Source organism: Amblyraja radiata, chromosome 1 (assembly GCF_010909765.2).
Source record: "Amblyraja radiata isolate CabotCenter1 chromosome 1, sAmbRad1.1.pri, whole genome shotgun sequence".
NCBI classification, from domain to species: Eukaryota; Metazoa; Chordata; class Chondrichthyes; order Rajiformes; family Rajidae; genus Amblyraja; species Amblyraja radiata.
This window is the reverse complement of record NC_045956.1, coordinates 28,172,557-28,200,485: the sequence shown is the minus strand read 5'-3', so window position 1 is coordinate 28,200,485 and position 27,929 is coordinate 28,172,557. Positions and strand designations below refer to the sequence as shown.

At 46.1% G+C, this 27,929-nt stretch overlaps 1 protein-coding gene across 5 annotated transcripts in view; it reads right to left on the bottom strand.

Moving 5' to 3' along the window:
* tmem192 (transmembrane protein 192) overlaps positions 1-19,563 on the bottom strand; it is a 36,113-nt gene extending 16,550 nt beyond the window's left edge. The window contains exons 1-2 of one of the 5 annotated variants that reach the window (XM_033019153.1): positions 19,360-19,563; positions 3,555-3,560 (exon numbers count right to left, since the gene is read on the bottom strand). In XM_033019153.1, coding sequence (XP_032875044.1) covers positions 3,555-3,560; positions 19,360-19,410 — 57 coding nt within the window. In that variant the 5' untranslated portion in view covers positions 19,411-19,563. The remainder of the gene's footprint in view (positions 1-3,554; positions 3,561-19,359) is intronic. The other 4 variants (XM_033019136.1, XM_033019143.1, XM_033019120.1 and 1 more) reach the window with 4 other exon arrangements.
* Positions 19,564-27,929: the final 8,366 nt, after the last annotated feature.

Sequence of the window (27,929 nt, the reverse complement as noted above, 5' to 3'; positions counted from 1 at the left end):
ACTTTGTTTTAAAATGTAGTTGGAAAATAGCAGATTAACATCCGGATGGTAACTGCAGTTTAATTGCTAAGTTTTTTTAATAAACTATTTAGAAATAAATTTCAGCTGAAAACGTAACATGCATAAATCACCTATTCTTTTCAGAATCAAAGCCTTTCTTTCAAAAACTAAGGATTGCCAAGAGCTTTCACACAGGATTCTCAAAACGCTTATGTTTTTAGTTATTTTAAAATCAGTGGCTTTCATACCTTTATCCTCCCTCCCAAAAGTCCCACTTTAGCCAAATTCTTCACCTTTATGACCCTTGTGTAACTACATAGTAGAACTACAAATATTATGAATGCAGTATTACCAGTATTTCATAGTCATACAGCGTGGAACAAGGCCCAGCGGTCCAACTTGCCCACAACGACCATTATGCCCCATCGACACGAGTCCCACCTGCCTGCATTTGGCCCATATCCCTCCAAACCTATCCTATTCATGTACCTGTCCAAAAGTTTTTTCTATGTTAACATATAACATATAACAATTACAGCACGGAAACAGGCCATCTCGGCCCTACAAGTCCATGCCGAACAAATTTTTTCCCTTAGTCCCACCTGCCTGCACTCATACCATAACCCTCCATTCCCTTCTCATCCATATGCCTATCCAATTTATTTTTAAATGATACCAACGAACCTGCCTCCACCACTTCCACTGGAAGCTCATTCCCCACCGCTACCACTCTCTGAGTAAAGAAGTTCCCCCTCATGTTACCCCTAAACTTCTGTTCCTTAATTCTGAAGTCATGTCCTCTTGTTTGAATCTTCCCTTTTCTCAAAGGGAAAAGCTGATCCACATCAACTCTGTCTATCCCTCTCATCATTTTACAGGCCTCTATCATGTCCCCCCTTAACCTTCTGCGCTCCAGAGAATAAAGACCTAACTTATTCAACCTTTCTCTGTAACTTAGTTGTTGAAACCCAGGCAACATTCTAGTAAATCTCCTCTGTACTCTCTCTATTTTGTTGACATCCTTCCTATAATTGGGCGACCAAAATTGTACACCATACTCCAGATTTGGTCTCACCAATGCCTTGTACAATTTTAACATTACATCCCAGCTTCTATACTCAATGCTCTGATTTATAAAGGCTAGCATACCAAAAGCTTTCTTTACCACCCTATCTATATGAGATTCCACTTTCAAGGAACTATGCACGGTTATTCCCAGATCCCTCTGTTCAACTGTATTCTTCAATTCCCTACCATTTACCATGTACGTCCTATTTTGATTTGTCCTGCCAAGGTGTAGCACCTAACATTTATCAGCATTAAACTCCATCTGCCATCTTTCAGCCCATTCTTCCAAATGGCCTAAATCACTCTGTAGACTTTGGAAATCCTCTTTATTATCCACAACACCCCCTATCTTGGTATCATCTGCATACTTACTAATCCAATTTACCACACCTTCATCCAGATCATTGATGTACATGACAAACAACAAAGGACCCAACACCGATCCCTGAGGCACCCCACTAGTCACCTGCATCCAACCCGACAAACAACCATCCACCATTACCCTCTGGCTTCTCCCATTCAGCCACTGTTGAATCCATCTTGCTACTCCTGCATTTATACCCAACAGTTGAACCTTCTTAACCAACCTTCCATGAGGAACCTTGTCAAAGGCCTTACTAAAGTCCATATAGACAACATCCACTGCTTTACCCTCGTCAATTTCCCTAGTAACCTCTTCAAAAGATTCAAGAAGATTAGTCAAACATGACCTTCCAGGCACAAATCCATGCTGACTGTTCCTAATCAGACCCTGTTTATCCAGATGCTTATATATATTATCTCTAAGTATCTTTTCCATTAATTTGCCCACCACTGAAGTCAAACTAACAGGCCTATAATTGCTAGGTTTACTCTTAGAACCCTTTTTAAACAATGGAACAACATGCGCAGTACGCCAATCCTCGGGGACTATTCCCGTTTCTAATGACATTTGAAATATTTCTGTCATAGCCCCGGCTATTTCTACACTAACTTCCCTCAATGTCCTAGGGAATATCCTGTCAGGACCTGGAGACTTATCCACTTTTATATTTTTCAAAAGTGTCAGTACTTCTTTTACTTTGAAACTCATAGTATCCATAGCTACTCTACTAGTTTCCCTTACCTCACATAATTCAATATCCTTCTCCTTGGTGAATACCGAAGAAAATAAATTGTTCAATATCTCCCCCATCTCTTTTGGCTCTGCAGATAGCTGTCCACTCCGTCTCTCCAATGGACCAATGTTATCCCTCGTTATCCTTTTGCTATTAATATAGCTGTAGAAACCCTTTGGATTTACTTTCACCTTACTTGCCAAAGCAACCTCATGTCTTCTTTTAGCTTTTCTAATTTCTTTCTTAAGATTCTTTTTACATTCCTTATGCTCCTCAAGGACGTCATTTACTTCATGCTGCCTATAATTATTGTAGATCTCCCTCTTTTTCCGAACAAGATGTCCAATTTCCCTTGAAAACCAGGGCTCTTTCCACTTTTTACTGTTTCCTTTCAACCGAACAGGAACATAAAGATTCTGTACTCTTAAAATTTCCCCTTTAAATGTCCTCCATTTCTCTTCTACATCCTTCCCATAAAACAAAATGTCCCAGTTCACTCCTTTTAAATCATTTTGCATCTCATCAAAGTTAGCCTTTCTCCAATCAAAAATCTCAACCCTAGGTCCAGTTCTGACCCTCTCCATAATTATATTGAAACTAATGGTATTGTGATCACTGGACCCGAAGTGCTCCCCAACGCATACCTCCGCCACCTGTCCCGTCTCATTTCCTAACAGGAGGTCCAACACTGCCCCTCCTCTAGTAGGTACCTCTATGTATTGCTGCAAAAAACTATCCTGCACACATTTTACAAACTCCAAACCATCCAGCCCATTTACCGAATGTGTTTCCCAGTCTATGTGTGGAAAGTTGAAATCTCCCACAATCACTACTTTGTGCTTACTACTAATATCTGCTATCTCCTTACATATTTGCTCTTCCAATTCCCGATCCCCATTTGGCGGTCTATAATACACCCCTATAAGTGTTGCTACCCCTTTCCCACTTCTCAGTTCCACCCAAATAGCCTCCCTAGATGAGCCCTCCAATCTATCCTGCCAAAGCACTGCTGTAATATCTTCCCTGACTAGTAATGCAACACCTCCACCTCTTGCCCCTCCAATTCTATCACACCTGAAGCAACGAAATCCTGGAATATTTAGTTTCCATTCACAGCCCTGTGTTGTGATAGTACTTGCCTCAACCACCTCCTAGAAACATAGACATAGAAAATAGGTGCAGGAGTAGGCCATTCGGCCCTTCGAGCCTGCACCGCCATTCAATATGATCATGGCTGATCATCCAACTCAGTATCCTGTACCTGCCTTCTCTCCATACCCCCTGATCCCTTTAGCCACACGGGCCACATCTAACTCCCTCATAAATATAGCCAATGAACTGGCCTCAACTACCTTCTGTGGCAGAGACTGTGGCAACTACCTTCTGTACCTTCTCCTCCCACAGCTCATTCCATATACCCACCGCCCTTTGCATAAATAAATTGCCCCTCGTTCCTATTAAATCTTTCCCCCCTCACCTTAAACTTAGGCCCTCTAGTTCTCAATTTCCCCCAATCTGGGTACAAGAATCTGTGCATTTACCTTATCTGTTCTTCAGATGATCTTGTACATCTATGTAAAAATCACCCCTTAATGCACTGTTAAAGCTGCCACAACCAGACATAAAACCAGCTTTTTTCCACGAGTAGTAGCTCTACTCAAAAACCAAAAATCTGTAGCCTCTTTTTGCTCTAGTATTTTATTTAATTCACATGTTTAATCGATAATGTTTTATTATTAATGTTTAATGTTTTGTGTCATTCCTAACTGTCATTGTCTGTCATGTTGTCACTTGCGGGCGGAGCACCAAGGCAAATTCCTTGTATGCGAATACTTGGCCAATAAACTTATTCATTCACTCATTCATTCCAAGGAATAAAGTCCTTGCTTGCTCAACCTTTCCCTATAGCTCAAGCCCTTGACTCCTGGCAATATCCTTGTCATGGGCCTGTCCCACAGGCGACTGCCACAACATTTTCAACATGTTGAACATTTTTCAGCGACAGTGGCGACAACTTTTGCTGTCGTAGGTGATGTCGTAGGTTGTCGTAGGTGAATTCCATTAAAATTAATCCCTGGCAGTCGCCTAAAGAGTCGCCTAAGTGGGACAGGCCCATAAATCTCTGCACCCTTTCCATCTTTCCTACAACAGGGTGACCAAAACTGAACACAAAACACATAATGTGGCTTCACATATGTCTTGTACAACTGTAACATAACCTCCCAACTTCCATACTCAATACTGACTGATGAAGGCCGATGTGCCGAAAGCTTTCTTGGCCACTCTACCTACATGTGACGCCACTTTCAAGGATCTAAATACCTACAATGCTGGATGACTCTGCTCCAAAACAATCCCAGAGCCCTACCATTCACAGTGTTGGTCCTGCCCTGGTTAAACTTCCAAAAATGCAACACCCTGCACTTCTCAGTATTAAGCTTCATCAAACATTCCTGAGTCAACCTGCCCAACCGATTAAGATCCTGCTGCAATTTTTGGCAACCCTCTTTGCTATCTACAATACCAACCACCTTAGTGTCATTTGCAAACTTAGTAATCATGCCATGTACATTCTCCTCCAAATCATTGATATAGATGACAAACAGCAATGGGCCCAGCACCAAATCTTGAGGCACATCACTAGTCACCATTAGTATGTTGTATTATAAGACTACAGATGATCTGGCAAATAAACAAGTTTATTTTGGCAAATACACCTCACTAGGACATTTGTCCGGTTCTTCACTATAGTACGTTAAGAGAATAACCGAGGGTTCATCCAACGAGGCCATATGGGTTGAACGTAGGCTGGGAAGATGGTTGTGGGAAAAACAACATCTAACAAGTGGGAAGATAGACACAAATAGCTGGAGTAACTCAGCGGGACAGGTAGCATCTCTGGAGAGAAGAGAGACACTTCTTCAGACTGATCAGTCTTCCTCAAGGGTCTAGACCAGACACGTCCCATTCCTTCTCTCCAGAAATGCTGCCTGTCCTGCTGAGTTAGTCCAGCATTTTGTGTCTATCTTCGGTTTAAACCAGCATCCGCAGTTCCTTCCTACACAATGAAAGTTGAGGGACAGCATGTAAAACGAAGAGCAAAAGTAAAAGGTGCCAGGTTTGACAACTTTGTATGATAAAAGTTATTGATGATCTGATCAGGAAGAAAATGGAAGCATGTGAGAGGTATAGCCAACAACAATAAGTGAGACCCTCGAGGAACAATAGAGGTTAAGAGGGCAAAACAAGGTCATAAACCATCCTTGGCAAGAAGGCTTAAGGGGATCCCCAAGGTATTCTACACAAATATCAATAATAGGAGAGAGGGCAGCTAGGAATGAAAGGGCCCCTTGAGAGAACATAGGGGCAATAAATCTGTAGAACATCAGTTTAAAGAGATTTGGCACACTACCAAATAGACTAACAAACTTCTACTGTTTAGTTTTTAGTTTAGAGATACAGCACGGAAACAGGTACTTCGGCCCACCGAGTCCGCACCGATAGGGGAGGAAATCCCGGGGGGGCCCGGGGGAAACACGCCCCCCCCCCCCGTTTTGAGAGGTGGGAGACAACCCCCCCCCCACCATTTTTTGTTATCCAGATTTTAAAACTCGGTGAAATCTCCGCTTTCCGCGAGACAGTGGGGGTGAGACTGCTGATCGAGGGCACCGATTGGACGAGAGACGTCGGTCAGCAGGCAGTGGGGGAGGAAGATGATGATTCAGTACGATGATTGGAGGAGGGAGGAGTCGGTCAGAGGCGGAAGTAGGGGGATTGGACGGAGGATAGAGCACGGTGATTGGAGGGATGCGTCCTGGTGGAGCAAAGATCATAGAGCGGAGCTTGAAATGCATGCCCAGGTCAGAGGGTCACAAGTGAAAAGCACTCTTGGCAGCCCTGGACACGGACGTGCGCCTCATCCGCAGCCAGGATCGATCCCGGGTCTCCGGCGCTGCAATCGCTGCCGAACCGCCACTGGACCATCCCAGTCCCCACCCGAGTGCCCCCCCTCCCACGCCCGGGGGTGGCCAGAAACGTTGAGAGTCAGACGGTAGCGGTGCCCCCAGCCAGCGCAGAGAAGCAGCGCTAATTCCAGCTCAACTCTGCCTGTCTCGCCGGGTTAACCTACAGCCCTGCCTGGACTTACGGGAAATATGGCCCAGGCTTACGGCCAGCGCGGAGAAGCAGTGCTAGCTCCACGGCTCCGGGCTGGTGTCCCGTCGGTCCAGGCAGGGCTGTAGGTTAACCCGACGAAACAGGCAGAGTTGAGCTGGAATTAGCACTGCTTCTCTGCGCTGGACGTAAGCCTGGACCATCGTTCCCATGTCCAGGCAGGGCTGGCAGATTAACAGGCAGAGTTGAGCTGGAATTAGCACTGCTTCTCTGCGCTGGCTGTGGGCCTGGGGGCACCGCTCCCGTCTGACGTTAGGATTGTTTAAAACTCCAAACACAAAGTGTTGCAGTAACTCAGATGGTCAGGCAGCTTCTATGGAGTTAAAGAATGGGTGACGTTTCGGGTCGGGACCTATGTTCGAACAGGAGGAAACCTACATGGTCAGAGGGAGAATGGGCAAACTCCACACAGATGGCACCCGAAGTCAGGATTGAACCCGGTCTCTGGCGCTGTGAGGCAGCAGCTCTTGTGGTTGAAGTCTGAAGAAGGGTCCCGACCAGAAACATCACCCATGATTTTTCTCCATATTATTCCATGACACTGGTGGCAAACTAACTTTCCAGAAACTGAATGGTATGCATATAATAACGTAGCAATTCACGCTTTATAAAAGCTGTTCTCGATTGTTAGTAATCACATTCAATTTTACAGGTAATTTCTTTGAGTGATCCACAAGACAACACACCTGTTCACAACTAAATCAGAGGACAAACAGGTGATGGGTGCTACTGAAAATGATACCATCAATGATGGTTTCTTCATTGGTTTGTTAGCTTTCTTTTATATGTGCCATTTATAATACTTGCCATTACGTTTTAACTCTTGAAATAAAATAGCCACCTGGAGTCAATCACGAATAATAGTTTGTTACATTTCAGAAGGAAATCCACCTGAGGAAAAAGCTTCAATGTTTTTATCACAAAGCACCTGCATCTCGACCAGTGGGAGCTGGACTTGATGGGAAATTAAAGGGCCTGTCCCACTTACGCGATTTTTTGGCGACTGTCGGCACCCGTCACTAATTACCGTCCACAGGGCCCACGGCTGAAGCCTCACGTGTGTGAGTGTGTTCATGCGCGCGAGGCCGCCAAGAAATTGTGTCCCCCCCATGTTTTGATAGCGATTTCCGTGCCTGCGCACCGACCAGCGATCCCCGCACACTAACACTATCCTACACACATTAGGAACAATTTACAATTTTACCAAGCCAATTAGCCTACAAACTGCACGTCTTTGGAGTGTGGGAGGCAACAGGAGCATCTGGGGAAAACCCATGTAGGTCACGGGGAGAATGTACAAACTCTGTCCAGAGAGCACCAATGGTCAGGATCAAACCCGGGTCTCTGGCGCTGTAGGGCAGCAACTCTACCGCTGCAGCACCATGCCGCCCAATCGACTGGTTGCACCAATACCTGGTACTGCAATTCCAATGTACAGGAACGCAAGAAACTGCAGAGTAGTGGTCACAGCCTTGTTCATCACAGGCTCAGTTCTCCCCACCACCAAAAGTACCTGCATGAGGCTCTGCATGAAGATGGTGACCATTATCAATAAGGATAATTGCTGGGCCCACTATCTGGGCCTTGTTCCCTTCTCATCGTTACCATCGGACAAGAGGTACAGAAGCCTCAAGTCCCACACTATCACACCTGCAGATTCAGGCAGTAGTTCTACAGGGGATATTCACAGAGTAGTTAAATTCACAGAGTAGTTGATATCTTTGGGTGGCACGGTGGAGTTGCTGCCTTACAGCGAATGCAGCGCCGGAGACCCGGGTTCGATCCCGACTACGGGTGCTGTCCGTACGGAGTTTGTACGTTCTCCCCTTGACATGCATGGGTTTTCTCCGAGATCTTCAGTTTCCTCCCACAAGCCGTACAGGGTTGTAGATTAATTGGCTTGGTAAACATTGTCCCTAGTGGGTGTGGGATAGTGTTAATATGTGGGGATCGCTGGTCGGCACGGACCCAGTGGGCTGAAGGGCCTGTTTCCACGCTGTATCTCAAAACTAAACTATCTGGAACACATTGTCCAGGTAGGTGGTGAAATCAAATACAATTATGATATTTATGGGGTATTTAAACAGGCACTTCAATGGGTAGGGTTAGAAGGATACAGTCCTAATGCAAGCAGCTGGGGTCAGTGTAGATGGTCGGCAAGGATGGTGGACTAAGGAGGTGTAGGAAGGAACTGCAGATGCTGGTTTAAACTGTAGACACAAAAAGCTGGAGTAACTCAGCGGGTCAGACAGCATCTCTAGAGAAAAGAAATAGGTGACGTTTCGGGTTGAGACCATTCTTCAGTGTCTATCTTTGGTGGACCTAGCAGCTGGTTAATAAGCTGTACGACTTAATGACTCCTATGTACAGTCAACTGAAACTGCGGGTTTTCTCCAGGTTGCGAATGCCGGACCTGTGGGCAGCCTGTACCTATCGATGGTGCTCGGGAGACCAGCAGGATGGATTTGCCAGCACGGCAAATACAGCACTGAAACAGGCCCTTCGGCCGACCCAGTCCGCACCGACCAGCGATCCCCGCACGTTAACACTATCCTACACTAGGGACAATTTACACATACACCAATCCAATTAACCTACATAACTATACGTTTTTGGAGTGTGGGAGGAAACCGAAGATCTCGGGGAGAACGTACAAACTCCATACAAACAGCACCCGTAGTCGGGATCGAACCCGGGACTCCGGCGCTGCTAGACAGCAATTCTACCACTGCGCCACCGTGGAAGCTGTAGGCGTCTTGTGCTGTGCACAAACTCAGTTTGTGACTCTGATGGAAGGTTGGGATCGGGTCAACCTGTACATGTACATATTCGGCCCGAAACGTTGCCTATTTCCTTCGCTCCATAGAAGAGGTTTGCCAGGATGCTGCCTGGATTAGAGGGTATTAACTACAAGGAAAGATGGGACCAGCTTGGAATGTTGTCTTTAATGCACCGGAGGATGAGGGGGAGATCTAAAATAAGTGTGTAGAATTATAGACAGGGTAGATAGTCAGAACCCTTTTCCCAAGGAGGAATTGTCAAAGAGAGGGTAGACAAAATTACTGGAGAAACTCAGCGGGTGAGGCAGCATCTATGGAGCAAAGGAAAGATCCAACATTTTGGGTCGAAACCCTTCTTCAGACGCCTACTTTGAAGAAGTTCTCCTCCTCCCTCCGTACCTACTTTGTCAAAGAGAGGGTACAGCTTTAAGGTCGGAGGGGGAAAGTTTAAGTGAGATGCGTGGATTTTTTTTTTTTAAATTACAGGTTATTAAGTGCGTGGAAAGCATTGCCAAGGGTGGTGAAAGCAGACTGAGATTAGTTTAATATGATATCATGGGCCTAAGAGCCGGTTCCTGCGATGTATAGTCTTTCATTCTTTACTAATTGACCTTCTTTCTTTGATGCTGATCTGCCAAGTGCTTCCAATATTTCCTACTTTTGATTACAACACTACAATCAAATATGCTTTATGGAGTAAATTTCCATATTCTATTAATGAATGGATTAGTGATAATACAGGGCAGTGATAAGTGGATTAGTGATAATAAAGGTGATAATTAAGCTGGAAAGGGTACGGAGAAGATTTACGAGAATGTTGCCAAGAGTTGAAGGCCAGAGTTATATGGAGAGGTTGAGCAGGCTGGGACCTCATTCCTTGGAGTACAGGAGGTTGAGGGGTGGTCTTATAGAGGTGTACAAGATCATGAGAGAAATAGATAAGGTAAATGCAAAGTCTTTTCCCCAGAGTAGGGGAAATCGAGAACCAGAGGTGATAAGTTTAAGGTGAGAGGCGAAGATTTAAAACGGGCAACATAAAGTGTGGTAGGTGTATGGAACAAGCTGCCAGAGGAATAAGTTGAAATAGCTGCTATCACCACACTTAAAAAACATTTGGACAAATACATGGAAACGTTTAGAGGGATATGGGTCAAATGCAGGCAGGTGGGACTAATGTAGCTGGGGCGTGTTGGTTGGCAAGAACAAGTTGGGTTACAGGGCCTGTTTCCACGTTGTATGACTATGTCTATTTTTATTCATCAGCATTTAATTTTTGGTCAACATTTGGTATCAAAAGAAAAGTGACTACAGTATTTTGCAACTGATGAGGATCACATTTTACCAGTGCAGTACAGGACCTTTTGAATTGCATGCATTGCAAAGTGGCCCTTTGTATACAGTTGAAAAGATACTTCAGAGATAAGTTTTTTAATTAATTGAGGTACATTACCTGGCTTGACGATTTTTCTATTAGATTTCAGATCTCCAGCATCTGCGGTTATTTTGTCTATGAATTCTATTTGATTCCTTATCTCTTATCTAACAGAAAAACTTGAAGCAGACTTGAATGTGTAGGAAGGATCTGCAGATGCTGGTTTAAACCGAAGATGGACACGAAATGGAGTAACTCAGCGGGACAGAGAAGGAATGGGTGACGTTTTAGGTCGAGACCCTTCTTCAGAAACAGAATTTTGTTTCCATTCGATTTCCCCATGTTCTTTAATCCATTTGCTACCATTGCCTTTCATTTTTTAAAGTTTTGTTTAGAGATACAATGTGGGTCGGTGCAGACCAGCGATCCAGCACATTTAACACAATCCTACACCCACTAGGGACAATTTTTGCACTTACCAAACCTGTACATCTTTGGAGTGTGGGAGGAAACCGAAGATCTCAGAGAAAACCCACGCAGGTTACGGCGAGAATGTACAAACTCCATACAGACAACACCCGCAGTCATGATCGAACCCGGGTCTCCGGTGCTGCATTCGCTGTAAGGCAGCAACTCTACCGCTGCGCCACCGTGACACTATTTCCTTATGTTTGCAAACTTATTTGAACTTTGATTTCCCTAGTGTCATGTTACCATGACATCATTGTCAATGATTCTACTGCCCCCTGCCTTCCACTCAACCACCATTCCTCTGTTTCACCTCCGCACCTCAACTTCCAGTTAAAATCTGCTACCTGTAACATCTTTCAGTTTGACAAAAGTTCACTTCCAAAATGTTCTCAATTTCTCAGTGTACAAGTTATTTTTTTAAACTCCCTACATCGAATGTATTAGGTTACAATAACTGTCAAATTATTGGCTCAAGTGCCAGTTCTGTTCGATGAGAAACTATGGAGATTCAATGTGAGTGATTGAGCAATATTAATTGATGCTGCTGATGCAGTACTGAAGACAAGGTAGAGATTGTCAAAAAAGGGCTTTTATCGATGTGGAACTAGTGTTTAATGTACAAACAATCACACATGTGCAAACAGAATTTTGAACATGACTCAGCATTGAAAAAGAGCCCTCTATGGTTTATTGCACGTACATAATGAGTGATATTCGACACAAAATGCTGGAGTAACACAGCAGCACAGGCAGCATCTCTGGAAAGAAGTAATGGGCGATGTTTCAGGTCAAGACCAGTCTTCAGACTACTGTCAGGAGTTATGGGGAGAAGGCAGGAGAATGGGATTAGGAGGGAAAGATAGATCAGCCATGATTGACTAGCGGAGAAGACTTGATGGGCCGAATGGACTAATTCAGCTCCTATCACTTATGACCTTATAAGGGTCTCAACCCAAAACGTCACCCATTCCTTCTCTCCAGATGCTGCCTGTCCCACTGAGTTACTCCAGCATTTCGTGTCTATCTTTAGTGTAAACCAGCATCTGCAGTTCCTTCCTGGAGAATGAGTGATATTACTCATACAGGTGTTGCAGGATGAAGTTAGCAATGTAGAAATTGATGCTTTTTTTTCACAACCCAGTGATATCTTGTACAACTGCACATGCAGATTGTACACCCATGCAGCAGACTCATTTGTCTTGCTCGCAACTTGCCACAGGACCAACACCTCACTCCCTCATGGTGGTTGGTGCCTTGCAGCTGCACCATTGTAACTTTAATCACACAAAGGTAACGGCCACTCCACAATGTGAAGTTTTAGAATTGGAGAGTCAGGGCATTTGTGAACAGCACAAACAATGACAGAACCAAATTCTGCTCTGCTACCATAGCCTGGGATCTCTGATGCTTTGTCATTAGCATCATTGTCCGAGTGAGATTATAACACCTGATTGGCATATCAAAGAACAAAGTGCAAGCGGGAGGAGTAACCTGAAAAGGAATGGCATTTTCATGGGACGGGCTTCATCATTATGAGTGAATTACTCTGGCATCCCATTCTTGGTTTCTTGGTCCTCCAAAATATTCCAATTTAAACTGGAGGTGGGAGTGACTCCCACATGGAACAAGTGCATGGCACATGACACTTCAACGTGTATTAATACATGTTTAATCATGTGGGGGAAGGGGGACCCGGTGTGTGTGTGTGTGTGTGGGGGGGGGACGACAACTCTAGTTTAGAATCCTCTGCCCAGGGGATAAGATATGTTTGTTTATTTGTTCCAGTGAAGGTGCTGTGCACACGGCAGCCAGACAACAATCGCTTGTCATTTTCTGTTTGTTTTCACTTTTAATTTCAAGTTTTCGTGTACCTTGTGTGTTGTGACTGTCAGCACACCAACTTCCCTCAGAGGATGAATAAAATTCTATCGTATTGTCTTAATCATGTATTGCCTTTCTGCTGACTGGATAGCACACAACAAAAGCTTTTCACTGTACATCGGTACACATGACAATAAACTCAACTGGAACCACCATGTCACAAAAACAGCATACGCTCCTCCCAAGGAAGTTATGGTGGAGGCCACTGAGTTCTACTCAAATCCTGGAATAAACCCTGGGAAGAGATAAGCATTCAGTAAGGTGCGATTGGCAAAAGGGACTAGGGAAAACTAACTCCAGCGGAATCGTCCTCCTGAATAGGTTTTCAGAAAACAGCCTTATCACAGCAAACACATTGTATTGTCCGAGACAGGTACAATAATGGAACTGATTAGGAGACAGCGTGGATTTGCGCAGGGGAGATCAAGTCTCGCAAATTTGATTACTGTCTTTTTTTGAGGTAACTAAGAAAGTCAATGAAGACAGTGCAGTAGATGTGGTTTATATAGACTTCAGTAAAGTTGTTGCCAATGCCTTGCATGGTGGGCTGGTCTTGAAGTTTAATACACAAGAAAGGGTGGGAGATTGCAACCTTCACGTCGTCCGCCCTGTTTCGACGAATGTAATCAACCTGGCATGCACAATCCAATAAGATCAAATAGAACAAGTTGTCCTTACAACTTTAGGCTGTGCACTCCATACGCAAGAAGAAGAAGATACACAAGAAAACTTGGCAAACTGGATCCAAGATCAGCTTGGCGAGACACACGGAGGGAAATGGTGTGTGGGTGTTTTTCCTGACTGGGGTTGTGGGGGTGAAGTGAACACAAGAGAGAAATGTTATTCCATAGATTACCTGCCTGGGACCTTGGGAGTGTTGATGGAAAGAGGGATCTTGGGGAGAGATCTGTGAAATAGGCATTCAGTGTACCTTGCTAGGCCGAGGCATTGAGTTGGGGCGTCATTCTGCAGCTGTACAAAACATTGATCAGACTGCACTTCAGATATTGTGTATAGTTCCGGACACCACACCATAGAAAGGACATGGTAACAGAGAGAGTGACGAAGAGGTTCTCCACAATGTTGCCTGCATACATCGGATTTATTCTCCCTGAAATATAGGAGGCTAAGTGGCAACCTTATAGAAGTTTATAAAACTATGAGGGGCATAGATATCCAATCTTTTTCCCATGACAGGCAAGTCTAGAACTAGGTCAAAGGTGAGAGAGGAGAAATTTAAAGGTAGATGGGTGGTGTTCAGCTGGAATGACTTGCCAGAGGAGGTGGTAGCAGCAGATACAATTGCAATGATTAAAAGGGAATTGGATAGGAAATTAGATAGATACGGTGTAATGGGACAAGGGCCTCATGGAAGCAAACGGGATTAGTGTGGATAGGCATCATGGTTAACATGGACAGGAGGATCACTAAAACGGCCCAGGTGCGTGCTGTACGATCCTTCAATTCCTCCCCCAGATCCACACCCTGGCTGGCACCTATTAATTTGTCGAAATCAAAGCAAGGAGATTGCAACCTTCACGTGGTCCACCCTGTTTCAACGAATGCAATCAACCTGGCGTGCACAAACAGAAGATCAAACAGAACAAGTTGTCTTCCAACTTTAGGCAAGAAGAAGAGGAAGAAAGCAAGGAACCACAAGGAAGACCATATCATCCTAGTCATGATAGGTAATGACAATTAGACTGGTCGCCATCTAAATTGCCCTTTCTTCACGAAACCCAAGTCCAAAAAAAATAACAAAAATGGTGCAACTACAAAAATCAACGTTGAAGCTCTTAAAATAACAATTTCCACCATCGATAGCTTAGCTTACAGAACATGTCACAGACAACCTGTTAACTCCCACCCAACACCAGTGCCCACAGAGTCCACCACAATAAGCAGCTATAAAGAGACTCAGCTTCCATGTCAGAAAACACCTGGAGCGGTTCGATGGGAATGACTCGGAGAGCCAAGATACAATTAACTGCAAACAGAAACTCTGCCCTGCCGTGAAGAAGAAACATCTCTACTGGCATCATAAGGTTGAAGTTCAACAGAAAACCTGTGGCCTGAATACACAAACAAGAAACTAGGGGCATAAGTAGACTAACTCACCCCTCAAACTGCATGGAAATTGATAAGATCATGGCAGATCCCTTAACAGATCTTAATTCCTCTATTGGGCGAGTGACCCAGAGCTTTGAATGCCCCAATCTTTCAAACATTTATACTCCTTTTTAAATATTTCCTATGACTTTGAAGCCTCACAGCCCTCGGGGGGTACAGATTGGCAGCATTTCAAAGATGGTTGTGTCTGGGGGGGGGGGGGGGGGGGGGGGGGGGGGGGGGGGGGGGGGGGGGGACGAGAGCAGAGCTACAGGACTCAGAGGGCGTGAGGTGTCCTTGAGACTCTTGAAAGGCGCCCATAAATAAAATTAATTATTATTATTATTCATCCAAGACAGACGAGGAAAACCACATTTACTAAATAAAGAGGACATCTTGGGTGTTCATCTTGGGAGCTGATGCAGCAGAGACTGAGGAAATGCGAACACGGGATAGTGTATTTGCAAGATGGTGCATGGTTAGGAAAGGTTGAGTGATACGAGTAAAACACTGAGAAATGGGGCTAACTTAGATGGTGCATCTTTGTCTACCTGGATTAGCTGCACCAAAGGCCTTGTTTCAATGCTATGACATTAGTTTGGTCACAACTGGACTATAGTGTGCAATATTGGTTACCACACAATTACATTCGCCTATGTGGAAAAATTATGTATGCACCCAAGTTTCATATAACTGCCCTATTTATCTTGTATATTTTATCATTTAAGACTTCCATTAGTGTAAACCTTGCAACGTCTAACCCATAAGGGCGGCACGGTGACAGCAGTACAGCTACTGCCTTAAAGCGCCAGAGACCGGGGTTCGATCCTGACTACGTGTGCTTGTCTGTACGGAGTTTGTACGTTCTCCCCGTGACCCGCGTGGGTTTTCTCCGAGATCTTCGGTTTCCTCCCACATTCCAGATGTACAGGTTTTCAGGTTAATTGGCTTGATGAAAAATGTAAAAATTGACCGGTATAAAATTGTCCAACTTCCAGTATAGTCCCTGGTGGACTCTTCGGAAGGTACAAGGTACTCAAAATAAAACCAACCAATTTCCATGGATCTACCATCCATCTCTGACTCAAACAGGCCTCACTCCCCACCAACATCCTCAGGACTTTTTACAGGGGCACGGTGGAGTCTGTACTCACGTACTGCATAAACACGTGGTACTCCAACTGCAACTGCTCAGACAGGAAGGTTCTGCAGAGGGTAGAGAGGGGAGCAGAGAGGATCATTGGCGTCTCCCTACACTCGGTACAAGAACTGTTCCAGAGCCGCTGTCTGAAAAAAGCTCTGAGAATAGCTAAGGACAAACTGCACCCCCTCCACACACACCTGGATCTCCTGCCATCAGGCAACAGATACCGTAGCATCAAAGCCAGGACTACCAGACTGCTAAACAGCTTCCTGCCACAGGCTGTGAGGCTGCTAAACAGTCACTCTGTACTCACAGTCACCTGATTCTGCGGCTTTGCACTGACATTTTAATAACTCTGGCACTGGCCACTCAAATCAGCTGCCCTGGACATTTTAATGATTGGTTTTACTGTATTTTAATGTTGCTGTTTTACCTGCTTTTAACTATTTATACTGTTTCATCAGGGACTGGATTGTTTTTTTATTGTTATTATGTGTGAAATGTTTTAAGTTTCATGTGCGATGCTCCGGTATTCCCTGGGAAACGTCTTCTCATTTTGCACTGTGCAACTGTTGCTTTGCAAGATGACAATAAAGGTTGATTTGATCACATCGTCACTGTAACCTCCACTCAATTTGCCAAAATGTAGTTCAGTCTAGCTCCTGTCCTTGTCACAGTAAAGGAACAGTTCAATAGGCACAAATGAGACATTTGCAGCTTTTGACATACCATCCTATATCTCACACCCCATAATTAGTGGAGGTGACTGTGTGTCAGTGTTCAATGGAGTTCATTGATAAATTCCTGCAAAGCTAGTAAGCCATCATCTCTAACAAATGCGAGCCACGTTTACTGCTAAGCAAAACAGAAAGTGTTGGAGGAACTTAACGGGTCAGCCAGCATCTGTGGAGAAAATAGACAGATGGTGTTTCAAAGTAGATCCATCTCATTTCACATTTGAATATAGTCAAAATGCTGGAGTAACTCCACGGGACAGGCAGCATATCTGGAGAGAAGAAATGAGTGACATTTCAGGTCGAGACCATTCTTTAGACTGAGAGCCAGAGGAGAGGGAAACTAGAGATGGAAGGGCTGGGTGTTACTCCAGCATTTTGTGTCTATCTTCGGTGTAAACCAACATCTATAGTTCCTTCCTACACATTTCACATTTTGGACATTATTGGAAATATTTCCACCTAATTACATAACAAGAGAAATAGTTAACATATCAACAAAAACTCGGGCCACTAAACCTATAGAGATAATATCTCAATGACATTTATCTCAGGCAGTTGGGGTTGCAGGTGGATGCAGAGCATTATCAGCAAGGCTGAGAACATTCCTGAGTTCAATAGTCTGGAGGTTGCACCTGACCAGCGATGATCTACAGGCGGTGACCATCATCAGCCTGGAAAGTGGCCACGTCTACCTGCCTCCCTCCCCCCATCCATGCCCTTTCCCCAACACCCACTCACTACCTCCCCACCACCCCACCCCCTCCCTCTTAAACCCCCAGTCCCTCCCCTCCCTTCCAACCCCCTTCCCTCGTCTACTACCCCCTTCCCTCCTCTACTACCCCCCTTCCTCCTCTACTACCCCCCTTCCTCCTCTACTACCCCCCTTCCTCCTCTACTACCCCCTTCCCTCGTCTACTACCCCCTTCCCTCCTCTACTACTCCCCTTCCTCCTCTACTACCCCCCGTTCTCCTCTACTACCCCCTTCCTCCTCTACTACCCCCCTTCCCTCCTCTACTACCCCCCTTCCTCCTCTACTACCCCCCTTCCTCCTCTACTACCCCTTCCTCCTCTACTACCACCCCCTTCCCTCCTCTACTACCCCCCCTTCCTCCTCTACCCCCCCTTTCTCCTCTACTACCCCCCTTTCTCCTCTACTATCCCCTTTTCCTCCTCTACTACCCCCCTTCCTCCTCTACTACACCCCCCCTTCCTCCTCTACTACCCCCCTTCCTCCTCTACTACCCCCTTCCTCCTCTACTACCCCCCTTCCCTCCTCTACTACCCCCCTTCCTCCTCTACTACCCCCCTTTTCTCCTCTACTACCCCCCTTTCTCCTCTACTATCCCCTTTTCTCCTCTACTACCCCCCTTTTCTCCTCTACTACCCCCCTTCCTCCTCTACTACCCCCCTTCCTCCTCTACTACCCCCCTTCCTCCTCTACTACCCCCCTTCCTCCTCTACTACCCCCCTTTCTCCTCTACTATCCCCTTTTCTCCTCTACTACCCCCCTTTTCTCCTCTACTACCCCCCTTCCTCCTCTACTACCCCCCTTTCTCGTCTACTACCCCCCGTTCTCCTCTACTACCCCCTTTTCTCTCTACTACCCCCTTCCTCCTCTATTCCCCCGCTTTCTCCTCTACTACCCCCTTCCTCCTCTACTACCCCCCTTCCTCCTCTACTACCCCCTTCCTCCTCTACTACCCCCCTTCCCTCCTCTACTACCCCCCTTTCCCCCTCTACTACCCCCCTTTTCTCCTCTACTACCCCCCTTTCTCCTCTACTATCCCCTTTTCTCCTCTACTACCCCCTTTTCTCCTCTACTACCCCCCTTCCTCCTCTACTACCCCCTTTCTCGTCTAAACTACCCCCCGTTCTCCTCTACTAACCACCCTTTTCCTCTCTACTACCCCCCTTCCTGCCTCTATTCCCCCGCTTCCTCCTCTACTACGCCCCTTCCTCTCTACTACCCCCTTCCTCCTCTACTACCAACCCCCCTTCCCTCCTCTACTACCCCCCTTCCTCCTCTACTACCCCCCTTTTCTCCTCTACTACCCCCCTTTCTCCTCTACTATCCCCTTTTCTCCTCTACTACCCCCCTTCCTCCTCTACTACCCCCCTTCCTCCTCTACTACCCCCCTTTCTCGTCTACTACCCCCCGTTCTCCTCTACTACCCCCTTTTCTCTCTACTACCCCCCTTCCTCCTCTATTCCCCCGCTTCCTCCTCTACTACGCCCTTCCTCCTCGACTACCCCCCTTCCTCCTCTACTACCCCCCTTTTCTCCTCTACTACCCCCCTTCCTCCTCTACTACCCCCCTTCCCTCCTCTACTACCCCCCTTCCTCCTCTACTATCCCCTTTTCTCCTCTACTACCCCCTCCCTTCCCCTCTACCTCCCTCCCTCCTCTTTAAACCCCCCACACCCTCCCCTCTCTACTCCATACAGACCCCTCCCTGCTCCCTCCCCAACATCCTCCACTCCCTCCGTCTACCCCCCTCCTCTCTCCTTCCACCCACCGCAGACTCACCTCCTCCTCCTCCTCCTCCTGCTGCCGCCGCTGCCCGACCTCCGCGCTCATCTTCAGCGGGAGAGGCGGCAAACACAGCCGACACCTGCACGGTTTGACCGGCCCGAGGCTGCAGGCCGCTCCCCCTCCCTCGCTATCCCGGCCCGAGGCTGCAGGCCGCTCCCCCTCCCTCGCTATCCCGGCCCGAGGCTGCAGGCCGCTCCCCCTCCCTCGCTATCCCGGCCCGAGGCTGCAGGCCGCTCCCCCTCCCTCCTCCTCCTCGCTATCCCGGCCCCGCCCGCGACTCCCTCCTTCACAGCGCCGCCCACTGGGCCGCCTGGGGACTGGAGGAGAAGGAGCTGCTCATCTAGTGTCTTTGGTAGAGGTCGAGGTAGAGGTAGAGGGAGGGAGGGTTAGAACAAAGGCTCCTCTAGGATCTTTGGGTTAGAGATGGAGAGGGAGAGGGAGAGGGAGAGTGGGAGAGGGAGAGGGTTGGGGGGAGAGAGGGAGTGGTATAGAGGGAGGGAGGGAGAGGGGTGGAGGAGATGGAGAGAAGGATGGAGATGAAGACAGATGGAGATGGAGAGCGAGGGTAGGAGTAGGAGATTGCAGGAGGGAGGGGGAGAGGGAAGGGAGATAGTTGGCGAAGGAGAGTTCAGAAGTGGGAGAGGGTTGGAGAGGGAGAAGGTTGGAGATACAGAGGGCAGGAGTTAGAGAGGGAGGGAGAGGGTTGGAGAGGGAGAGGTGAAGTGGTCTGGAGGGGGATGGGGTGGCTGGAGAGGTGGGGGCTGGGTTTGGGAAGAGGGGAATGCTGTAATGGCGAGAGCAGCAAATCTCAAGTGTTGACATGAAACTCTTGGACACTGTGATAGTGGTCATTCAATTTCAGTTCCTGGACAATGCCCAGAGATTTGTCTGTACGGAGTTTGCACGTTCTCCCTGTGACTTGCGTGGGTTTTCTCCAGGTGCTCCGGTTTCTTCCCACACGGCAAACACGTGCAGGTTTCTAGGCTAGACACAAAATGCTGGAGTAACTCAGCGGGCCAGGCAACATCTCTGGAGAGAAAGCTGATGTTTCGGGTCAAGACCCTTCTTCTGAGGACAGACAATAGCAATAGGTGCAGGAGTAGGCCATTCACTGTGATCATGGCTGATCATCCACAATCAGTACCCCGTTACAGCCTTCTCCCCATATCCCTCGACTCCGCTATCTTTAAGAGCTCTATATAATGCCCCTGTCCCACTTAGGAAACCTGAACGGAAACCTCTGGAGACCTTGCGCCCCACCCAAGGTTTCTGTGCGGTTCCCGGAGGTTGCAGGTGGTTGCTGGAGGTTGCAGGTAGTGGAAGCAGGTAGGGAGACTGACAAAAACCTCCGGGAGCCGCACGAAAACCTTGGGTGTGGCGCAAAGTCTCCAGGGGTTTCCGTCAGGTTTCCTAAGTGGGACAGGGGCATTACTCTCTCTTGAAAGCATCCACAGGATTGCCCCCCACTGCCTTCTGAGGCAGAGAATTCCACAGATTTACAACTCTCTGAGTAAAAATGTTTTTCCTCATATCCGTTCGAAATGACCTACCCCCTATTCTTAAACTGGCCCCTGGTTTTGGACTTCCCAACATCGGGAACATGTTTCCTGCCTCTGGCGTGTTCAATCCCTTAAAATCTTATGTTTTAATAAAATGCCCTCTCATCCTAAATTCCAGTGTATACAAGCCGAGCTGCTCCATTCTTAATGTGCAGGAGTTACTGTGGTGGATGTTTATGTTAAAATATATTTTGTACATTGTTGTTTTTTATTAGTATGACTATGGCAAATCAAATTCCTCGCATATTGCACAATATACTTGGCTAATAAAGTAAAGTATGAGTATGATTAAGGGGGAGATGAAGGGCAAAGGAAACTAGATGGGAGAACGGTTCTGTTGGCTGTAATGTGGAGGTTGTGGTGGGTGGAACCAGGCAAGATGGGGTGAAAATGGGAGATGCAACACTGGAGGGTGGGGATATGGGAAAGGCAATAAAAATGAGAGGGCCTGAGGTGGATGGGAAGCAGAGAGAAAGGGGAACACAGGAGACAAGGGTTATCTGAAATTGTAAAATTAAATGTTTAATCCATTTGGTTGAAGACTACCCAGCAGAATTTGTGGTATACATTAAAGTGCTGGAGGAACTCAGTAAATCAGACAGCATCTGTGATGGGAATGAACTGTCGACGATTTGGGTCGGGACCCTTCTTCACACGTGTAGTGGAGAGAGAGTTTGCGAATGGTGCCGGGGTAGGTTTGGAACAAGGAGTGATCAACAATACCAACAAAAAGGCAGGCATGGTGGGGCCCATGCCGGTTCAGTTTAGTTTATTATCACGTGTACCGAGGTACAGTGAAAAGCTTTTGTTGCATGCTAACCAGTCAGCAGAAAGACAATACTTGATTACAATCCACAGTGATAAGGAATCACGTTGATAAGGAATAACGTTTAGTGCAAGATAAAGCCAGTAAACCCTGATCAAAGATAGTCCAAGGGTCTCCAATAAGGTAGATAGTAGTTCAGGACTGCTCTCTAGTTGTGGTAGGATGGTTCAGTTGTCTGGTAACAGCTGTCCCTGTATCTGGTGGTGTGCATTTTCATACTCCTATACGTTTTGCCCGATGGGAGAAGAGGGAGTGGCCAGGGTGCGACTCTGGTTCCAACAGTGGCCTTGCCAATCCTTAACCCAAAAAGTGCAAACAAGTTACCCTTGGTCCCGAGGCCTTGCCTCAGAGAGAAGATGGAAAAAAATAAAGAGAATGGGGCTTGGAGCAGGATGAGCATTTGGAGGACAGTGTTGTGAGATGGAAGAGAAACTGGGGAGCGATATATTCAGGGTTAGGATATGAAGAAATCTAATTTCCAGATCCAAAATCCACTCCCTTTTGTGGCAGAATCTCAGAGCTTATTTGTCATAATGTCATTAGTGATCAGAGTAGAATTAGGCCATTTGGCCCATCAAGTCTACTCCGCCATTCAATCATGGCTATTCTATCTCTCCTTCCTAACCCCATTCTCCTGCCTTCTCCCCATAACCCCTGACACCCATACTAATCAAAGATCTATCTATCTCTGTCTTAAAAATATCCACTGACTTGGCCTCCACAGCCTTCTGTGGCAGAGAATTCCACAGAATCACCACCCTCTGACTAATGAAATTCCTCCTCATCTCCTTCCAAAAAGAACGTCCTTCTGATGCTCTGACCTCTAGTCCTCGACTCTCCCACCAGTGGAAACATTCTCTCCACATCCACTCTATCCAAGCCATTCACTATTTTGTATGTTTCAATGAGGTCCCCCCTCATTCTTGTAAACTCCAGTGAGTACAGGCCCAGTGCTGACAAATGCTCATCATAGGTTAACCTGTGTAATTGTTTTAAAACAAAACAGATTTCACATGCCTGTAATGCTGTAAAATAATCCTTGCATTACATTATAATTTTTCTATATTACAAGGGGCATAAATCATGACAAAATATTTGGCAAATGAGGAAAGATTATGTATTTTCAAGCAATGTGTTTCTAATAAGATGGCCACCCAGCTTTTAATATTTTTCCCAGCCCATCTGGGTTATTGAAATTGTCGTTGGCTCGGTTTTAAAAGAAGTTCAAGTTCACATTTATTGTCACATGCACCAATTGGTACAGTGAAATTTGAGTTACTATTCAGCCATACGAATAAAAAGAACACAATACACAATAGAGTTTAACATAAACATCCACCACGGTGGAATCAACATTTCTCACTGTGGTGGAAGGCAATAATACCATGACACGAAGTATAAAAGAGTGACTTGAAATATTTAAACATTTAGGCATTATATCATCAATTAAAATTGTAAATTACTGCAGTATCCAAGACAAATCTAGACACTAAACAAATAAAAATATTAAATATTACCCAGAATATCTGTTCAGGGGGCAGTGTCATTTTGACTGTATCCCTGCTATAATATCCACTCATGCAGCATCACATAAGGAGTGCCAAAACCTCATCTTCAGATGAGAACACCTATTTCGTGGATGAGATTGTTCAGGTACCTAGTGTGTAATTTCTCTAAATAACAGAGGCCATGCCAAATTATTATTTGTTAACATCAGGGATGAGATAACTGAAACTTAAATAGACCTGCTTCATCCTGATGTAATCTCCAGAATTGCAACAAGCAGTTAGTTTGTAGTAGCTTGATTTGAACTTGTGCGTAACGTAAACTATGAATATGCATAAATCACCAAAGTTGTAATTGGGTGTACCTTCGGTAAACAAGCAATGAATTTCACTGTGCCTTGTCACATGTGACAGTAAAGTATTCAATTCTATTACATAAAGTATCCCATTGCTTTCGAATTCCAGTGTAGGTAGCATCTTCAGGATGATGTGCATTTAACTCCCAATTGACCAACATTGATAAGAACTTTACCTAGATTCTACCCATCATGATACCAGCGACCATGGGGCCATTGTTTAAAAAAACTTTAAAAAGGACAATGTGAATTGAAGAAAATGATGAGGTGAAGTCCTTTCCTTTGAAATATGCAATTAACCCACAGACATAATTTATATAAGCAAAACGCAAAGTGCTGGAGCAACTCAGCGGGTCAGGCAGCATCTGTTGAGGAAATGGATAGGCGACTTTTTGGGTTAAGGGCCTGTCCCACGTAGGCTATTTTTCAGCGGACTGCCGGCGACTGTCAAGTTTGCGGCACTCCCCTGAAAAACTAGGAACTGGAACGGTGACTGTGGAACACACACACACACACTCATTCACACACACACAGACAGACACACACAGAGACTCATTCACGGGGAGAAGGGGGGGGGGGGGGGGGGGGGGGGAGAGACAGAGTGGAGACACTTTTAAGAAGCCAGGCAACTTTTAATAAGCCAGAGATACACAGCTGTGAAGTTCGGCCGACATTTAACATTACCGGTCGGTTATCCTTGGTTCTGAAATTGAAATTGTCGCTGTGCTTACGTTATTTTTTCCCCAATGAGCCAATGAAAAGGACCGGTCAGCAAAGGCGATTAACTAAAACTACCTCAACTACCTATAACTATGTGACGACCCCACTACAACTGCGCCTAAAACGACAAGATTATTTTTCAACATATTGAAAATTTGCGGCGACCAAACTGAGGCCGCGACGAGTTCCCAGAATGCGGGAACTCCTCACGACCATGAAGGAGACTCACCAGAGGGGAGTGCAGAGTCTCCTGCAAGCCTTAAAACAGAACATGAGGCGAGCGCAGAGTCTCCTGCATGCCTAAAAAGTCGCCTAAGTGGGACTTTAGGATCCTTTCTCAGATTGTAGAAGGGCGGAGAAAGGTGAAATAGAGAGGTGGATGCTTGGCACCCCTCCCCGGGTACTTTCCCCTACAACCGCAGGAGATGCAACACCTGTCCAATACCTCCTCCCTCGTCTCCGTCCATGGACCCTGACAGTCCTATCAGGTGAGGCAGAGGTTCACTTGCACCCCCTCCAACCTCATCTACTGTATCCGCTGTTCCAGGTGTGGACTCCTATATATTGGCTACACCAAGCGCAGGCTGGACGATCGTTTTGTTGAACACCTCCGCTCAGTCCACCTAAACCTACTTGATCTCCCGGTTGCTACACTTTAACTCCCACTCCCATTCCGACATTGACCTTTCTGTCCTGGGCCTTCTCCACTGTCAGAGTTATGCCAAATGCAAATTGGAGGAACAACACCTCATATGTCACTTGGGCAGCTTCCAACGCAGCAGTACGAATATTGATTTCACTAACTTCAAGTAAACCTTATTTTCCCTCTGTCAATCCCTTCCCCACCCTAGTTCTCCGACTAGTTTTACTGTCCTCCTGATTAATTTTACTGTTTGTGTGCCTCGTTGTCAGCTTCCCCTCAGCAAACAATGAAACATTCTACATTTTCCTTGATCAACGTCTGCTTTAATCTGTCATTTTAACACCTTACATTCTCTTTGTACCCTTCCATATCTCTAGTTTCCCTCTCCCCTGACAGTCTGAAGAAGGATCTTGACCCGAAACGTCACCCATTCCTTTCCAGAGATGCTGCCTGTCCCGTTGAGTTACTCCAGCACTTTGTGTCTATCTTGGGTGCTTGGCATATGGGTGGAGTTAGTGACAAAAGTTAGAGGTGAAAAGGAGACAAAATGCTCGCCCTGACCCACTGAGTTCTTCACAAGATTTTGCACAAGATTCCAGCATCTGCAGTTCCTTGTGTCAAGAGTCAAGTCAAGTCAAGAAAATGTATTGTCTTGTGTCCCAGATAGGCCAATGAAAGTCCTGCTTGCTGCAGCACGACAGAATATTGTAGGCATAAATACAGATCAGATCAGATCAGTGTGACCATATACCATAGACTATATATACACACACACATAAATACACAGATAAAGTGCAATAGGCTGTTATAGTTCAGAGTTTGTTTGAAGTTGTGTTTAATAGTCTGATGGCTGTGGGGAAGATGCTGTTCCTGAACCTGGATGTTGCAGATTTCAGGCTCCTGTACCTTCTACCTGATGGCAGCGGGGAGATGAGTGTGTGGCCAGGATGGTGTGGGTACTTGATGATGTTGGCAGCGAGCGCCTGCGTTAAATCCCCTCGATGGTGGGGAGGTCAGAGCCGATGATGGACTAGGCAGTGTTTACAACTTTTTGCAGTCTTTTCCGCTCCTGGACGCTCAAGTTGCCGTACCAAATTGTGACCACACAATTTATAAAATCGTTTTTTCCCCCATGTAGCTTCAGAAGTCTGACTTTCTATGGAATGTCTTCAGAGCAGAACAACTTCTTTGTGTCCTAATAAATTTAGAACTCTACCCCACTGCAAATCGATGACAATTGACTTATTAGGTTAATTGGGAAAGGGTGTCTGACCTTATTAGAAATAAAATGAACTGGGAAAGACAATCACAAAGGGAGGGGTTTGTATTAATCTGTTGACCTAGGCATTAAATCAAATCAAAACAAAACAGCAAATACTGGAAATCTAAAACAGGAAATGTTACAATGTTCGTATGCTTTATCTACAGATGCTGCCGAGTCGGATGAATGTTTCCAGCGCTTTATGCCCTGGGTTTGATTCCCTTGTATTGAAAATGAGGTATTTGGGACCAAACCTGGGCAGGCCTTTGCAGAGCAACAGCAGACAAAACACTGTCTGAAGAAGGGTCTCGACCCGAAACGTCACCCATTCCTTCTGTCCAGAGATGCTGTCTGTCCTGCTGAGTTACTCCAGCTTTTTGTATCTATCTTCAGACAAAACACTGAGGTGAGTTGCATTCAGAATCAATTTGGGATTATTACTTGGTAGTCATAATTATAGTTGGTTAAGAGTTAAAAGCCTTGTGAAATTGTTGGAGGACAAAAAGAATGAGACGCTACACTTGTCGCTTTACCTCCCCCCTTGACTCCATTCAAGGACCCAAGCAGTAGTTACAGGTGCGACAGAGGCTCACCTGCATCTCCTCCAACCTCATCTATTGCATCCGCTGCTCTAGATGTCAGCTGATCTACATTGGTGAGACCAAGCTGAGGCTTGGCGATTCGTTTCGCCGAACACCTCCGCTCGGTCCGCATTAACCAACCTGACTTCCCGGTGACTCAGCACTTCAACTCCCCCTCCCATTCCATATCCGACCTCTCTGTCCTGGGTCTCCTCCATGGCCAGAGCGAGCACCACCGGAAATTGGAGGAACAGCACCTCATATTCCGCTTGGGAAGTCTGCATCCTGGGGGCATGAACATTGAATTCTCCCAATTTTGTTAGCCCTTGCTGTGTCCTCCCCTTCCTATCTCTCCCTCAGCCCTCGGGCTCCACCTCCTCCTTTTTCCTTTCTTCTCCCCGCCCCCCCCCCCACCCCCCCCCCCCCCCCCCCCCCCCACCCCCACCCCCCATCAGTCTGAAGAAGGGTTTTGGCCCGAAACGTTGCCTATTTCCTTCGCTCCATAGATGCTGCTGCACCCGCTGAGTTTCTCCAGCATTTTAGTGTACCTTCGATTTTCCAGCATCTGCAGTTCCTTCTTAAACAAAAAGAATGTCCAGCTAGGCATGATGCTTAATAGTAATGTGCAAGTTTTATTATGATCTAATGCAACATTGTATGCACACAGTCTCTTGCCCAGAGTAGGTGAATTAATGACCAGAGGACATAGGTTTAAGGCGAAGGGGAAAAGATTTAATAGGAATCTGCAGGGTAACTTTTTCACACAAAGGGTGGTGGGTGTATGGAACAAGCTGTCAGAGGAGGTAGTTGAAGCTGGGACTATCTCAACGTTTAAGAAACAGTTAGACAAGTACTTGGATAGGACAGGTTTGGAGGGATATGGACCAAATGCTGGTCAGTGGGACTAGTGCAGCTGGGACATGTTGGCCGATGTGGGCAAGTTGGGCCGAAGGGCCTGGTTCCACACCGTACCAGCCTATGACTCCATGTATGTGTTTTTGGTAGTTTCATAGTAATAGTTCTTCTCATACTATTTAGCTGTAATGTTAATTCGTTGCAATTAACTTTAAAATATTCGGAGTTGTGCTGCTCTGGGAGTCTCAGCTAGCTTTA